The sequence below is a fragment of the Bos mutus genome, chromosome 4, assembly GCF_027580195.1.
Source record: "Bos mutus isolate GX-2022 chromosome 4, NWIPB_WYAK_1.1, whole genome shotgun sequence".
Taxonomy (NCBI): domain Eukaryota; kingdom Metazoa; phylum Chordata; class Mammalia; order Artiodactyla; family Bovidae; genus Bos; species Bos mutus.
The window spans coordinates 54,303,145-54,319,716 of record NC_091620.1 but is presented as its reverse complement, the minus strand read 5'-3'; the positions used below and the strand labels follow the sequence as shown (position 1 = coordinate 54,319,716).

Below are 16,572 nucleotides of genomic sequence, written 5' to 3'. Positions count from 1 at the left end.
TCCATTCCTCTTCAAGTCCAATGTCATGTTTTGCTGTGGCAGCTACACTCCTGGTTGACTCTTCAGAATAAAGCAATTTATTTGACAAACCAAAGAAAAAACAAAGGCAATCCTGTGTTCAGGAGGAGGAGATTTTTAGTCCATCTGTTTCCTGTGCATTCATTCACTGCCTTGGGGAGTTTTCTGAGTAACTCACACTTAGAAACTACAAGTTTTAAGGGAGCTTCATTCACACTAGATTACAGAGAGTCTACACATTCATCCTGTAGCTAGGGAAAGTAATTGCTCCATCAACCTACTCTCACGGCCACATGCCATCTCAGTGTATCCTTGTTTTAAGAAAACAGTATGGACAACACAGGCTAGGGAGGGAAAATTCATTTAACGGTGTTTAAAAGGAAACTCTGCTTGAGCCCTTTGTGGTCCTATCCACATCTTGTCAGCAGCCGCCTCTGCCTTTCCAGGTGATAATTAGGCATTAGAAGCTGGCTATGTGAACTCATCACAGATTCAATGGACATGAGTTTGAGCAAGCTCGGGAGTTGGTGATGGACAGGGATGCCTGGCATGCTGCAATCCACGGGGTGGCAAACAGTCGGACACGACTGAGCGACTGAACTGAACTGTGTGAACTCAGAAAGCAGCTTTTAAAGAAGATCTGGATAAATGAAGACACCAGTGCTGTGTGGGTTTTGTGAAAGACAGCTGAGAGTTTCCTGTCTAGTCCCTCCTCCTCTCAGGCAGCCTGGGCTTGGGATAGATGCCTTCAGAGTGAACAAAAGGCCAACTGATTTACCAATTCTGTTGGGATTGCCTTGAATTTGGGCCTTCTTTCTGAATAGGCTACCGTGTAATGCTCCTATTTTCTTAATATGACAATTATTTAGCTGGAGGGAAGTTATTCAAAATGTGTTGAAAACAACTTTAATCCGAATGTAACTGTAATCATTAAACTTCTAATTTACCTGCTCAGAAAAGGGCCACGTGCATCAAGGGAAGTGAGGGAGACTTGGCTTCAGTCCAAATTGCCCAGTGACATCCGGAGTTGCTGAGATGTTCTGACTAGCATTGTCCCTCACCATTTCTGTGAGTGCTTCTTTGAGGCTGGGAGTGTTACAAAGACCATCTTCCTGGAAAGAGGAGGACTAGTCTTTCAGTTAAGGGGACCGGATCTCCCTCTTGAAGTACTTCTTCAGAGGCTGTGATAAAGTCCACATAATTGCTACTGACTTAAATACCAGGCAATGGGGATTTGGCAACAGAAAAGGTACAGTCCATATTCTGAATACATCTTAAAACTATCCTGTTACAGATGAATAGAGTTGTTATTAATACCTTATGTAATTCTCAGACTGTGAAGGTATAGTGGGGATTATTGCCTTCATTTTCAAGATAAAGAGACAGACTCAGAGAATTCTAAGGTCTTGCTCAATGTTGCACATTCAGGGCAAGAACTCAAGTCCTTTGTCTCTACAATTGCCAGTCTACTTTCCACAGCATTCCAGGAAGTCAGAAACGAGGAGGGCTTTTCTGAGCACCTGCGAGTTTATTGAGCACACCCTGTGGGCATGGCTTCAGGTATGCCAGGCATGTACAGAGAAGCTGACAGGATGATAGTTCATCTGTGTTTTCTTACTAAGAATCCCTTGGTGCTGATATAATCCTATTTATCTAATACCTGTAATTGCATGTTGCTTTTGAAAGATGTTATGGTGGCTTGTTTCACCACTTATGCTTCAACTGGCATCCTGGCCGCAATTTTATTCCCCTCCTCCCAAAGCTGTGAAAGTGGAGTGACTACTGGGATCAAAGAGGGAGAGATCCTTAGGGACTCAAAGTAGGGATCATCACCAGGGGTTCCAGACTCAAATGTGAAGGCTGGAGGGTGAAGTCAGAGGGAGAAATACATGTGGTGGGGCAGATGGTGAGCTGGAGAATGTATTTTCTCCTAAAAGGACTGGTGCTTAGCACCCACTGACAGTCACTGTGCTTCTAAATCAGGCTCAGGTGGCCAGATCTTGAGGTGTTTTTTCAAGAGAATCTGGAAATCTAGGATTTTATGTAAATTCTCCTGATTGGATTATTAAATATTAATGGTTGGTTGAAACATTTTAAAACCTCTGTGAGTTAAAAACAAACATGACAATTCTCAAGTCTCTCTTGCAACCTCTTCTTCCTGTGAAAAAAATAGGATATTTTAGGAAAAATGTGCACAGAGATGCATCCTGTTACCAGAAGCATCTTTATTACTAGCAGGGTCCTGCATCTTTTCCATGTTTGTGAGAAGGACAGAAAGACAAAAGGATTAACAAACTGATAGAGTCAGTGTTGGAGAAGGCAATGGCACCCCACTCCAGTACTCTTGCCTGGAAAATCCCATGGACGGAGGAGCCTGGTAGGCTGCAGTCCATGGGGTCGCGAAGAGTAGGACACAACTGAGCGACTTCACTTTCACTTTTCACTTTCATGCATTGGAGAAGGAAATGGCAACCCACTCCAGTGTTCTTGCCTGGAGAATCCCAGGGACAGGGGAGCCTGGTGGGCTGCCGTCTATGGGGTCGCACAGAGTCGGACACGACTGAAGCGACTTAGCAGCAGCAGCAGAGTCAGAGTGTAAACAAAGCTTCCAAATGATTGCTTTCAGCCAGCATCTCTTTGAATATCCACCCTAATACCTTTGAATAATACCTTTCATCTTTCCTCATGTCCATCACCCAGAGGATGAGGCCCTTGGGCAGAAAGCCTTTCCACCGCATCCACAGACTGCAGGCTGCCACCAGGGTTATGCATAGACTCCTGCTTACTAGCCAGCACTACACCTTCCCCTCTCACCCATGAAAGCTCACTGGGGTCTAAACAAGTGAGACTGCCAGAAGTACAGGAATGGCCTCCCATTGATCTTATTTAACTTTTTAAAAAGTAAATTCATCGTGAATATTGGTATTCTACCTATCGTTAGTAAAGGTTCATTTGTGACACAACACACAAAATTTCAGGTCAACATGGTTAAGTTTTAAAAAATAACTAGGGTATATTGCTAAGCTCTCCAGATAGATGAACACTCTCTATGCGTGGTGTTTTCAGCCAAGGCATGGTTGCCTAGGTTGACTCTCCCAGCTCACATACTACTTACACCCTAAGGGGTATCAGTTACAAGGCTCTTAGTTAGGTATGTAAGCAGAGACACTTGGACTCTTGAGAGAGGATAAAAGAGATAAAAGACTATGTTCTCCAAAGCAATCAGTGGGTTAGAACCCAAACATTCTCTTCCCTAATTGGCACGAGGGAACCCCCACTTGAACTGGTGCTGAATGATGTGAAGTCAAGTCCATGCGGCAGCACAAACCAAAAAATATACAGTTCCCCTGTTATCCATGTTCTTTGCTCCATGAACTGATGCAGGGGCTGAGCACTAAAGCTTTCCCTATTATCTACCGAGTTTAAGATGGTCTGCTTTCTTTCCACTTTTCATCAGAAAAATGAAAATTCAAGCAGTGGGATTGAAACTAGATCTAAGAAAGAAGAGACAAAGAGGTGACTAGCGATCTGATATAGTGTGCCTCCTGGGGAAAAGGTGCCTGGATGTTAAAGGTGGACTATGACAAAATGAGAGCAGACACAAGCCTATTTTTTGCTAGATTGCCATAGGAAACCAATCTAACCTATTTACAAGTGGTCTCAGGGGAAATATCTTTAAATAGCTATCTTGTCACCATCTTTTTCATCATCTTCCACGATCACTTTGGGTCTCTCGTCCCTGAGCAGTGTCACACCTGAAAAACAAAGAACATCTGCAATTAAGTGCCTCTAATTAAAATAGTAGATGACTTTACAGCACAGACAGTCCACAGGAGCATGGCAACCCCGAAAAGTTTTAGTGGCTGCAAAGCTAGCTGCTAAAGATGCCAACAGAGAGAGAGAGAGAGAGCGCTGAGTGGCCTTATTTGGCTTTCCCAGAGGAGCTGTGGCTCAATGAGAATACTGCTCTGGTTAGAAGAGATGCTCAGCCTGGGAGCCACAGGCAACCTTCACCCCCTTCTCTACATTCTGCAATTATGCTTGCAGCAGTTAGGATGGAAAACGTACAAATTTGGGAGTCTAACCGCTTTGGATTTCTCATTCTACCACTCACTTAATCTGTACTGGGCCAGGTTACACTTTCAGACTGAAATTTTCTTGTATATAAAATGAGGGCATTAATACTTATATTAAGGGTTATGGTGACAATTAGATAAGAAGTATGAAATAATGCTTAGCCCAGTGCTGTACCTGTGAGCAACTTAGTGTTTCCTTTGCTTGCACAATTTGCTAGTTTATTTTCCCTTAGAAAAGAACTGGTAAACCTCACGAAGTCAAACTACACATATTTTACTAACATCTGGGGAAAATACTGAACTGAGACTCTGAACATGCCATTTCCGAATGTCAGTGCTAGTAGATTGATAAAGTTCATGTGGTTTAGAGCAAAATGAGAAAATAAGAAAAATGCAGTGAATTTTTTCATACAGCTCTATGGCTCTAGTTTAAAAAATTGTCCTTATTTTAAAACAATTCTTTCTCTTCTTTAAGGGATCAAAATATTCTTTCTTTTATGAAGTTTTAGGGATATTTGATGGCTGTATTTTCAGCATCCTCACTAGGCAAAGCTCAAAGTTGTGATCCCTCTTTTAGACTCCACAATATCTTGCTTTAAAAGTTTACTGATCTGTGGAATTTAGAAGCCTGAGAACCATTTTCTGGACTGGTCAACCCAGAAAAGGCCATTCAAGGTCTGGGTGGTTCTGCTCATCCTGTGAGTTATGAAATGGGATCATTTTAATAAAAGGAAAGGGAGCTGTGATCCAAGACCAGTCCTCCATGCTTTCTATCATCTCACTCCATCTATCAGCTTTGTTTTCCCACCACTGCCTTGCACAATCTCCCACCCCTTTCCATAATTAGAGACCTTTCCGTTCATGAAGCATTACATAAAGATCTAAACTTAAGGGAGGAAAGCTGTGCACCACAAGAGGCCTTTTTACAACACTGGACTCCATTCAACAGTGGCAAATTAATGAAAACTGTGCTTTGATCTTAATGACTATTCATTTGATTCAGTCGCTAGTTTGTTTATATGGGTTCTTTACCAATTAGCTGATATTTATTGCAGGAGAAAAACAATTTCAGGAGTCTGGTTGAAACTAAGGCTTTTGTATAAATCACTTATGAAACACAGTGGGAGATATTTTCTCTTATATCAGCCACACAGAAGTTTGAATTTTTATTTGGAATGTATGCTGTCTTGGTAAGAGAACATAGAGTTAGCCATGCTGAGTTCCCAAGTATCCCATCCTTCTTGCCTTGATATTTCTTCACATTAATCCAATTTTTGGTAGATTCAAAGTGGACAGACAGTTCAGTCACTCAGTCATGTCTGACTCTTTGCGACCTCATGAACTGTAGCACTCCAGGCTTCCCTGTCCATCACCAACTCCCAGAGCATGCTCAAACTCATGTCCATTGAGTTGGTGATGCCATCCAACGATCTCATCCTCTGTCGTCCCCTTCTCCTGCCTTCAATCTTTCCCAGCATCAGGGTCTTTTCAAATGAGTCAGCTCTTTGCATCAGGTGGCCAAAGTATTGGAGTTTCAGCTTTAGCATCAGTCCTTCCAAAGAACACCCAGGACTGATCTCCTTTAGAAGGGACTGGTTGAATCTCCTTGCAGTCCAAGGGACTCTCAAGAGTCTTCTCCAACACCACAGTTCAAAAGCATCAATTCTTCATTGCTCAGCTTTCTTCACAGTCCAACTCTCACATCCATACATGACCACTGGAAAAACCATAGCCTTGACTAGACAGACCTTTGTTGGCAAAGTAATGTCTCTGCTTTTCAATATGCTATTTAGGTTGGTCATAACTTTCCTTCCAAGGAGTAAGTGTCTTTTAATTTCATGGCTGCAGTCACCATCTGCAGTGATTTTGGAGCCCCCAAAATAAAAGTCTCTCACTATTTCCTTTGTTTCCCCATCTATTTCCCATGAAGTGATGAGACCAGAGGCCATGATTTTTGTTTTCTGTTGAGCTTTAAGTCAACTTTTGCATTCTCCTCTTTCACTTTCATCAAGAGGCTCTTTAGTTCTTCGCTTTCTGCCGTAAAGGTGGTGTCATCTGCATACCTGAGGTTATTGATATTTCTCCCACCAATCCTGACTCTAGCTCTGCTTCATCCAGTCCAGCGTTTCTCATGATGTACTCTGCATATAAGTTAAATAAGCATAGTGACAATATAAGCCTTGACATACTCCTTTCCCTATTTGGAACCAGTCTGTTGTTCCATGTCCAGTTCTAACTATTGCTTCTTGACTTGCATGCAAATTTCTCAGGAAGCAGGTCAGGTGGTCTGGTATTCCCATCTCTTTAAGAATTTTTCACAGATTGTTGTGATCCACACAGTCAAAGGGTTTGGCATAGCCAATAAAGCAGAAATAGATGTTTTTTCTGGAACTCTCTTGATTTTTTGATGATCCACTGGATGTTGGCATTTTGACCTCTGGTTCCTCTACATGTTCTAAATTCAACTTTCTGGTTATTTTTAGTATCCTTGACACCAAGTTATACAAGCATCTGGACAGGGGGAAAAAGTACTGAGATTTCAGGGAAAGGAAGAGGTCAGCCCTTCCCAAAGTAGGCTAGGCTTTCCACAGGGACACAGGAGATGATTTCAAATGGAAAGTGAACTAACATTTATATTAGTGTAGTTAAGCATTCACTTTAATGTCTTAGAATGAAAAAAAAATGTGGTAACTTGTCACAGTCTTGATTTCATGGATCTTGTTGCTTAGGATGAGGCTTAAATCAGTAGCATTTATATGTCATCTCTATGTTCTTACTCTTGATGCTTCATTTTATTACCTTTGATTATTTAAAGATGAATGACTTTTGATAAACACTAGTCTGGTTTAACTGGCTTAACTTGATCATGATCCTCACATTTTCCTGTAGAAGCTAAGGTGTGTTATCAATGCAATGTGCTTTAGAGCTGGAAAACTTTGCTTTCAGTGGCCATTCATTCAGTTTGGAGCAGGTAACTCAACCTGTGTGAATTTCAGTTTATTCATCTGTAAAACTGGAGGAAACATACTTTGTACCTACCACAGGAGGTGATCCCATCAGTAAAGATCTAGTCAAACATTCTTTTTGGCTTCAACCACACCTTACCATGAAGACTTCCTTGGTGGATCAGATGGTAAAGAATCTGCCTGCAGTGCATGAAACCTGGGCTCGTTCCCTGGGTCGGGAATATCCCCCAGAGTAGGAAATGGCAACCCACTCCAGTATCCTTGCCTGGAGAATTCCATGGACAGAGGAGGCTGGTGGGCCACAGTCCATGGGGTCACAAAGAGTCAGACATGACTGAGTGACTAATACTTTCACTTTCACACCTTACATGAACCTCTGTTAAAATATTTTTCACATTGTAGGAATTACTGGACAAGACATCTGTATGCCCACCAAATTATGAGAGTCTCAGAGGATATTCTAATATCCAGCACAAGACTTGGAATATAGTAGGGATTTAGAAAATGTTAACTCTTTCCCTTCCACTCTTTCTGTAGGCAAGTTTAGGGAACTTGGCTACTTCTCAGAACGTGATGTGCTTTTAAGGCTGAAGCTGTCAGTCCAAGACCTCTAAAGTGTCAGTTAGCTCTGCAGCAACCTGTCTTCAGTTATGATCCCAGCCAGAGCACCATCCAAAGGTGGTCACCTGCATCACAGATGTGTGTGGATCTAAGGCAGTCAGACCTAATATACCACTGTTCCTGGTCAACCACACCAGAGAGAGTGCTCTATTCTCGGCAGGACAGAAGAGACATCAGTTTCAAAGGACACACCTGTCTCCTTTCTACAAGCACAATATTGAGCTTTGATCTCCAAGTGTTCACAGTTCATGGGTCAATTACCTAGGAGGCTTCTCTTTAAGACTTTCAGCCAAATTATTCATTACTTTCTAGGGTTTCTTTTGCCACAGATCTCAACTAAAGATTCTTAAGTGGATCTTGGCTACTCAGATCTAACCAATCCCAACCCAATGCTCCCTGCCCCTCAGCTCTTTGGCCCTGGCAACCTCGGGTCACACTGAGAGCAAAGCTTGGGCTGGAGAGGAAGCCCAAGATGGCTCCTTACTGCTCAGAGGAGTTGTCTGGTGGTTGGAATCTGTCACAAAAGCTCGTTAACCTCCAGGAATGAAGGTAGTTAGCTGGAAATTTAAAGGAGAGAGTGAATCCTTGTCCAGCCTTCCCTTGCCAAGGGCTAATGAGAGGAGATGTCTCTGGAGAGCATTTTTCTGCAAATTCCTCTCAACATCCTTATTAAAACCAATGTGAGTCTCTCTAAACATCTGCTGAAGGCTCTATCCTTATCAGCTTAACTAACATTTTGATTACTGCCAAATCTTTAGATACTAAAAGGCTCTTCAAAAATAAAGTACTTTAGCTAATATGCTAATAAAAGCTGGAATCATAGAACATGATAATTGCAAATACTTGCAAGACAGAGATTTGCTGATTCAAGGAATTCAATAATGTGTATAGTCTATGAATATACAGCAACCCCTCCCCCAACACTCTTGTGTACTCTGCACAGTTTGATAAACATTTTTTATTTGTCCAGGAAGCTTGTTCTCTTAGAATATTGATTTTGGGATGTAGGGAGCCTCCACTGCCGGAGAAATAGAGCTCAACATTTTAGGAAGTTCCTTGAATCAGCAGCTTTCCACGGAGAGGTAAAACACTGTGGCTAGAAAAATTCTCACCTTTAGAGATGGTTTAACATCTGAAAGAATATAATGTTGAAAAGAGGACGGAGGCAAACTATTGTTTACTGAAGACTTTCAATAAGCCAGGAAGTGTGCTAGGTGCTTTATACACTTTATTTAAGTTTTTTAACAATGTTGGGAGATGCGTTTTATGGTTTTTCTTTGAGAGATGGATAAAATAAAGGAGGCTCTTCTAGTTTATGTTAGTTGCCCAAAGTCATTAAGCTAGAATGAAGCAGAACCAGAGATCAAGCCTACACCTTTCTGACTCCAAAACCCATGTTCAATGCTGTGTACTAAAGTAATTCTCTGCCCATAAACAGTTTTGTTCCTCTTCCAAGTCTTCCCCTAGAAGGACTTCAATAAAATAAAGGACTTCAATAAAACTTCAATAAAATTTAACTTCAATAAAGAATGAGCAGAAAACAGTCTCCTAATGGAGAACTTTAAATGCTGAATCATGATTGCCAAATAGAATACCAAATCAACAGATACTTACGGAGTGGGGGCTACATAGGAGGGACTGGACCAGTTATCAAGGTCAATACCAGCAACATAAGGCAATCCCAGGCCATTTCTAATGACTTCATCAAAAAGTCTTAGATGTAAGTCAGTTAAATAACAGCTACAGTAACAGCAACAAGAACGATAAGGACAATACTAAAAGAGAAGGCAAAGTCTTGGTATTTGCACATCCAGCTCGAATTAAAAAAAAAAAAAGGTTTAGAATTAAAAAGATTCATTCTGGACTTGGAGGTGTCTGTTGGTAGAGACCTAGAGCTGGCTGTCGTAAAAGGTGACTATATGTGGACAAAGGCAGAGCGTGGAGAAAACATGCGATGGATTTGAGGATCAAGGGGCAGGTAGGGATGCATGAAAACTATGAGAAGCATGGCTAAGGCAGATTCACAGCCTATGGATGGGTCCTTGGTCCATTTCTCCAGACAAGTGCCTCCTCATGCTTCATGCCTCTTTGCCTGGCTTTTCTCAGAAATCAGTCTTCTTCCCTGATTGCCTTTTTATGATGTCTTCTGAGCCATCTTTCAATTTTGTTATTAGATGAAATCATGGGAAAACACAGTCTTATAATAATGACTAAATCTCATCGTCTCCCAAAAGTGTCCCTTCTGGATTGCTGTAATGCTATAGGTCCAAACCATAGCATGATACGATGAAAAACTGCTCACAGATGAGACAAACCTGGATTGGAGCCCCAGCTCTGTCACATAACAGTGTTTGATCATGAGCATACTTTGATCCATTCATCAGTCCTTCTAATCATCCCATCATCAATTAGCCAATCAGCTATCTATCCATCAATTTCATCAACAAAAGATTTTAGAGTAGCTAAGTTACTTAAATCCTCTCTCAATTTCTATATCTGTAAAGTGAGATGATATCTATTTCATTGTGTTATTCAGTTGATTTTTTGAAAATCCGTGAGACATGCCAAATCCAGTGCCTAACATTTAGTAGGCTTTCAATAAACATTAGTGCATTTTCTCCTCTGCCATTCTCCCACCCCAGACTATCTGTATAAAACAAACACACACACTCCCATCTTATACTGTGACCATGACTTACTCGTCTCATTCCCCAATTTCCCAACTTGTACCTAAAATTCTCAGGGACAAAACTATATCTCACACACTGGCTGCCCTATAGTGTGGGACTGTGCCCATAGTTCAGCAAGATTTTTTGGTTTGATTTGACTCACATAGACAGAGCTATCATTATTTTTGCAGCTCTCTCTCTCCCCCTCCCTCTCCCTCTCTCTCTCTTCTTTTGAGGATTTGGTCAATATATCCAGGTGTTTTGGGAGAATCAACCATCAGTCATAGGATGCAAGATCCCTGGGTGACTGGGGAGGAGGGTATTTAAATTCTTTTCAAGGACCCACTGACATTTCTATTTTATTGACTCAGTGGATCTAACCAGTTCTGCTGAAGCATGAGTTATGCTCTGATCCTCACCCAGCTCCAAGCCAGCCCCAGGGAAACTGCCAAGGAAGGCAAACCTGAGAGGCAGCAGTAAATACTCCTCCCGTGAATGTTCCTGGGAGACACAGACTGCCGGGCCAGGACAGAGGCTGATCCTGTGGCACTCCAGATGGTAAGGCTCTTGACCTGTTCCCATCATCCCTTGCAAATGCCCTGCACCAGCGCTTTTACCTGCTGCAAAGGGGGACACATGCAGGGCAGGTGTGTCTTTTCTCCTTGGCTTTTTCTGTTCCAGGTCAGTGTTATGAAGAACTGGACTCATTTTGCCCTTTGGTTGTATGTCTTGGACATCGTATCTTGTAATTAAATGTTCTGAAAGGACGTCTGCATAGTTAGGAGAACAGAGGGAGAAACAGGGTGAAACACATATGTCTCAGAACACAAGGACAGTGTGTCCATATTTGCACATGCATCTGGTGATGTGCAAACATCTAATAATCAACTTTTCAAATATCTTAATAAAAGCAGGTTCTTTATCATAAGAATTCATATCTATAGAGGCTACACTAGATAACATGCTTTATACAAAGGGTTTTTACATGACTGATTTCATTTTAGCCTCACAAAACCATGAGGTTTTTTAATACTACCACTGTTACTTTGCTGAAGAAAGTGAGGCAAAGATGTGCTGGAGGAATTGAGCTGAGTTTTGTCTGCTGCTGAAGCCTACCCTTGCTAGAGCGATGGGGCATTTGCTGTTCCATAAGCTATGTGCTACTATGTAGCTTAACTAGTTCTCACTGGCTTAACTAGTTCTCTGCTTCCACCACCTGCTTCCTCTCCCCTCTTCTACACATGAACGTTCTCTCCATTATGCACAAACTCTCTAAAAACAGCCTCCTCTAGAAAACCAGTCTACAGTTCATAGCCCAAACTGAGCTCCCAGGGTCCTTATCTGAGGCCTCCTTTATGATGTTATCTCTTACTGCATATTTCAGCTGCTTATGTGTTTCTCTTATCTCCGTTTTATAAAATGGAAAGTTTCTTTCCAGAAAGGAAAAGTTCTATTTCTTTTGTCTCCCTAAGAGTAGGTTGTGAATAGAGAGGACATTAAATAAATGGCCTGAAAGGAAGGGGTAGAGGAAATAAGACAAAACTTTTGGAAACAAGAGAGTGTCACAAGTCACATGCATGGTTGTTACAGAGACTCATTAACTGTTCCCAAGACTGTTTTGCTCTGCTCCTGCCTCAGACCTGGGCTGCATTTCTCAGCCTCCCTTGCAGTCAGGTGAGGAAGTGACTGAAGGAAGTGTGTGCGCCTGCCAACCCTCCATTCTGTCTGCCCTGGGTCTGCTGGATGCCCCTTATGGTGACTTTAGAAGCCAAGTGCTGATGGTGTCCATTGTCTTGAGTTCCTGAATGACTGTTTGGAGCAAAGCCTGCCTCTCCACTTCCCCCAACTTCCATTGATGAGAGAAAAGTAAATTTGTATTCTGTTATCCACTCATATTTTAGAATTTACGTGTTATAGTGACCCTCCTTAGAGTAACTAAGATAAATACAGAGACTGTACCAATGATTGAAAAATATCGAACTATTTAAGGGGAAAAAAATGTAAGATCCATGTGGTCTAGAAGCCAGTAGCTCCCTTTTACAGACATGCAAACTGACCTCATTGTCCATTACCTGGTATGAAAGGCGGAACATGCAGGGCTGGTGTGTCTTTTCTCCTTGGTTTTTTCTGGTCTGACTCAACATTCAGGGTGACTTGTACATTTTTCCCCTTTATAGGCTTCTTTTTGAGATCACAATCCTTAATAAACTGGTCTGAAAGATCATCTGATTTTGACAAGATACAAAAAAAAAAAAAAAAAAAGAATATGACATGAGCAAAGGTTCAGTCACAGACTGGTTGGTTTACAGTTAAATCTGATGGGAGGGAGGAATCTTTTGATCTGAGAAAGAAAAGCATTTATTGATTGTGGCCTCTTCTATGGAGGACTTTGCATGCACAGATATATGCAATAAAAGGGAAAAGTAGAATTTTGTAAAACTCCAAATGAAGGGAACTCAAATGGGAAGGATAATCAAGGCAAAGAGGAACTTTAAAATACACTTAAGCAAGCCACAGAGTGGGTTTAAGTTACATTTCAGATTGGGGAACAGATTCTCTGTGCCAGAATGTTCCTCCTGGATTTTCTTTACTCAAGCCTTACTCTCTTTGGAAGGCCCAAGGGCCCGTAGGGAGCCTTATTCTCTCTTTGGTCTTACAGCAAGGTTCTATCTATTCCTCACAGCTTTCATTTCTATGGCTGGTCAAGTCACACCAGTGATTAAGGCTTGCACTTCAGCACTGGTCTTTACACTGCCCTCTGGCTTTACAATCCTCCTATTTACTTATCCCAACCCGGGCCTTCTTATCTTCTTATTCATCACCTTACAGTCCCCACTCCCCTGCGTTACCTCACCAGAGCCTCTGAAGTCTGGATTCGGCATCAGGTCCATCAGATGTCGTTGTATACAGTTAATTCCATCTGATACCCTGTTGCCCATTAAGGTGTTTTCTCTGCTCTGTCTTACTCCTCTGTGCTTTGGTTTCTGTGGCTGTGCTTTGAGCTCCTCTGTCATTGTTTTAGCACTTCATTCCCTAATGATCTATCTCCTGAGCTGGATAGAACCTTCTTGGAGATTAAAGGTTAAACGTCCTTTCGATAATTTTATTCTTAGTTGTGTTTCCCACCAATAAATGCATGTTGAAACAATGATTAGGTGGAGTTAGACTGATATGAGTTAAAATTTTGACTCTGTTTCTTGTTAGTTCTGAGAACTTGGCAAGAATTTCTTTTTTTGTGGGGGGGGAGTCTTAATACTTAGGAACTTTAATATTCTCTCAACTTATAAGATGGGGATAATATTAAATCAATGTGTGCGCATGTGTGTGTGAGAGAGACAAAGACAGAGAGAATTAAATTTGTTGATGATGGTAAATCATTTGATACTTTTGATATATTTCAAATACTTAAAAAATGCTCACTCTGGCCATTGCTAACCCCCAATACTTTCCCAAAGGCTCAGAGGAAAGCCCAACCCTCTCACCCCACCCCATCTTTATCTTACCTCACTAATTCTAGTCCTGCATGTTCTTTCTCATTTTATAAATATCCACAGCATTTTTACTCATGTAACACCTTTAAAGGATAATCTAGTTATTATTTATGCATATGTTTTCCCTGCCCTCTTTGATGACAGGTGTCTTGTGTTTTATCTCCTTAATAACAATGAATAGATATTTGTTGAATGTATGCTTGAATGAATGAACTCAAATATATTTTGTATAAAGAGCTCTTCTTTTAGGATTCTAAGAAGCTGAAAAACAATGAAACTATCTGTTTTCTCTGGAAACTCACTATCACCTGGATATTGCCTGGCTAGATCCATAATTATGAATGAAGTTGGGGAAATTTAGGGAGTAATTGGATCTTTTCAACCCCTCTTCCCTCCCTCCCTTCCTCTTATCTGTCTTTTCTTGCTTTATCTTTCTTTTTTTAATGAAAACATTCAGGTGAGCTTCTTTAAAACGTGGAGGATTAAATGTGCCAAACATTTTCACTTTAGTTTTATGGGTCTAGACATAGCCTGTGTTATTCATTCATTTATTTATTCAACGAATGTTGATAAAGCTCCTACTATATATGCCAGACATTGAGCTAGGACTAAAACTAGAAGTAAAACATACTTTGTTTCCAAGTTACTTATGGTCTATTGGACATTATATCTGGATGACTCTTTGTTTTAGAAAACCCAAGGTGGCTCAGCAGTAAAGAATCCGTGTGCAATGCAGATACCTCAGGCAACAAGGGTTTGATCCCTGTGTTGGGAAGATCCCCTGGAGGAGGAAATGGCAACCCACTCCAGTATTCTTGCCTGGGAAATCCCATGGACAGAGGAGCCTGGAGGGCTGCAGTCCATCCATAGGGTCGCAAAGAGTCGGACACAACGGAGTGACTGAGCATACACAAATATGTGTGAGGAACGTATCACCAGACATATTTAGTAACCATACATCATTATGCCTGCATCATCAAAAGATCATAATGCATAACCAAAAATGAAATAGCATCATTCTTCAGCCAATAGTAATAAATATTTCCTTCTACCTAGGAGATTTTAATAATTTCATCCAATCATTTCAGTTTAATAAACACTTACTTAAATTGTACTGTGTGTAAGGCATTGGCCTGTATGATTTTAAGTTTCTGTGCACACAGGAAAGGAGATGAAAGGGGGACTTTACCGAGTGCTACTTATCAACTTGGTGATTTCACCTCATTTTCATGTGTGTAATAGACCAATACCTTCTAGTATTGGTCAATGCCTCTGTCTTACTAGCTGTTAAATACTCTCACCATTCTAAATACGTTATCTCATTTAGTTCTTATATCATGCCCACAAGGAAAGGTATTTTTAGCCATAATTTGTAATGAGGAAACAGGTTTAGAAGGCCAGCTAAAAGGCTAAAGATTCCACTGTTGGTAGGTTATGGCAACAGGGTTAAAACCAGGTTCTAGGGACTATGTATTTCAATGCCTGGCTGAAAATGTAATTTCAAAACTTTATTACCACAGAGCACAGTTAATCTCCCCCCACATTATACATACTATAGACCTTTGCTGAATGAATGAAAGCTCAGAATGGGTACTGCCCAGCTGTGGGGTCTCTGGAGGTACAGGTTGGCTATGGACCAGTCACGGGTCACCATTCAACCCCAGGGTGCCACTCATGGCACCATACAGAGAGCAAGACATTTCCTTCAATTTTAACTTTTACTTCAAATGCATTTCCCAGATTTTTGGAGAAATCCTGAGTACAACATATCTTGATAGTAAATGGGGAGAAGGGAGAGGTGGTGGGGGGCGCGGAGTCATAACCAGGCGAGGCATAAACAAAGGCTATGAATATGCAAAAGACCCATCCATCAAAAGTCTGAGTGTCTCATTTTTAGAAATGGGTAGAGGCAGAAACGTTTCTGGTATTTTCATTACAAAGGTTATGCAGTTCTGGAAAGGAAACAGATTGACAATAAAGCAGAAAAAGGCTATTTAAAATTCTGTCTTGATAGGCAAAGAGAGATATTTGAAATATTTTATTGGCACTGCACATGGGGTGTAAGTGTGTCGGGAAATACTGGAAACAAGCTAGACTGCCACTCTCCATTTATGGCCTCAAAAGTGCTCTGCCTGGGACTCTGACAGACCCGAAAAAGAGGACAATGCCTCTTCTCTCTTTTAAATTCTAATGAACTTCTCTCCAGTGCTTCAGCTAATATTTACATGACAGACCCCACAGACCCATGGGCTATTTGCCTGTCCATCTGGTGTTGGCTGTCACCAGAAATCTCAAACTATCGGGTTTCAGGGAACCTCCCTCTGACTTGCTTGCAAACTGAATGGCAGAGACGCCCCCTTTCTGATTTTCACCACAGACATTCACACTGTATCATTTACCTAAGTGGCTGCAGCGAGGGTCTAGCTTGTCCAGTCTGTCTTCTGAGAGCTCCAGAGGCTGCATTTGCTCAGTAGACATCATCAAAGGAGAGCAGGTGTGTGGATTTCTTCTCCAGCACCACAGAAGTATAGAAACAAGACCATTAGTATGTCTTCTGCTTATTCACTCACTTATTAAATAAGTATATTTACTGAACATTTACTGCTATGCTCTCAATTCAATCCTATTTTTAAGTCTGCTTTTTCTTCTTAGCTACTAGAAGTTCTAAACTTAATATTTAAGCCAAAATAAATGAATCACACACACACACACACACACACATGGATTTGTC

At 41.3% G+C, this 16,572-nt stretch overlaps 1 protein-coding gene across 2 annotated transcripts; it reads right to left on the bottom strand.

The window, feature by feature from the left end:
- Positions 1-3,693: 3,693 nt before the first annotated feature.
- PPP1R17 (protein phosphatase 1 regulatory subunit 17) lies at positions 3,694-16,322 on the bottom strand. Of its 2 annotated transcripts, XM_005889127.3 has the most exons (4): positions 16,241-16,322; positions 12,423-12,575; positions 10,968-11,120; positions 3,694-3,773 (listed from the first exon to the last, which is right to left on the bottom strand). In XM_005889127.3, exons 1-4 carry the CDS (start codon positions 16,320-16,322, stop codon positions 3,694-3,696), a joined length of 468 nt encoding a protein of 155 aa, XP_005889189.2. The 2 variants fall into 2 exon arrangements, with proteins under 2 accessions (XP_005889189.2, XP_005889190.1); XM_005889128.1 differs by lacking the exon at positions 12,423-12,575.
- Between the last annotated feature and the right edge of the window lie 250 nt (positions 16,323-16,572).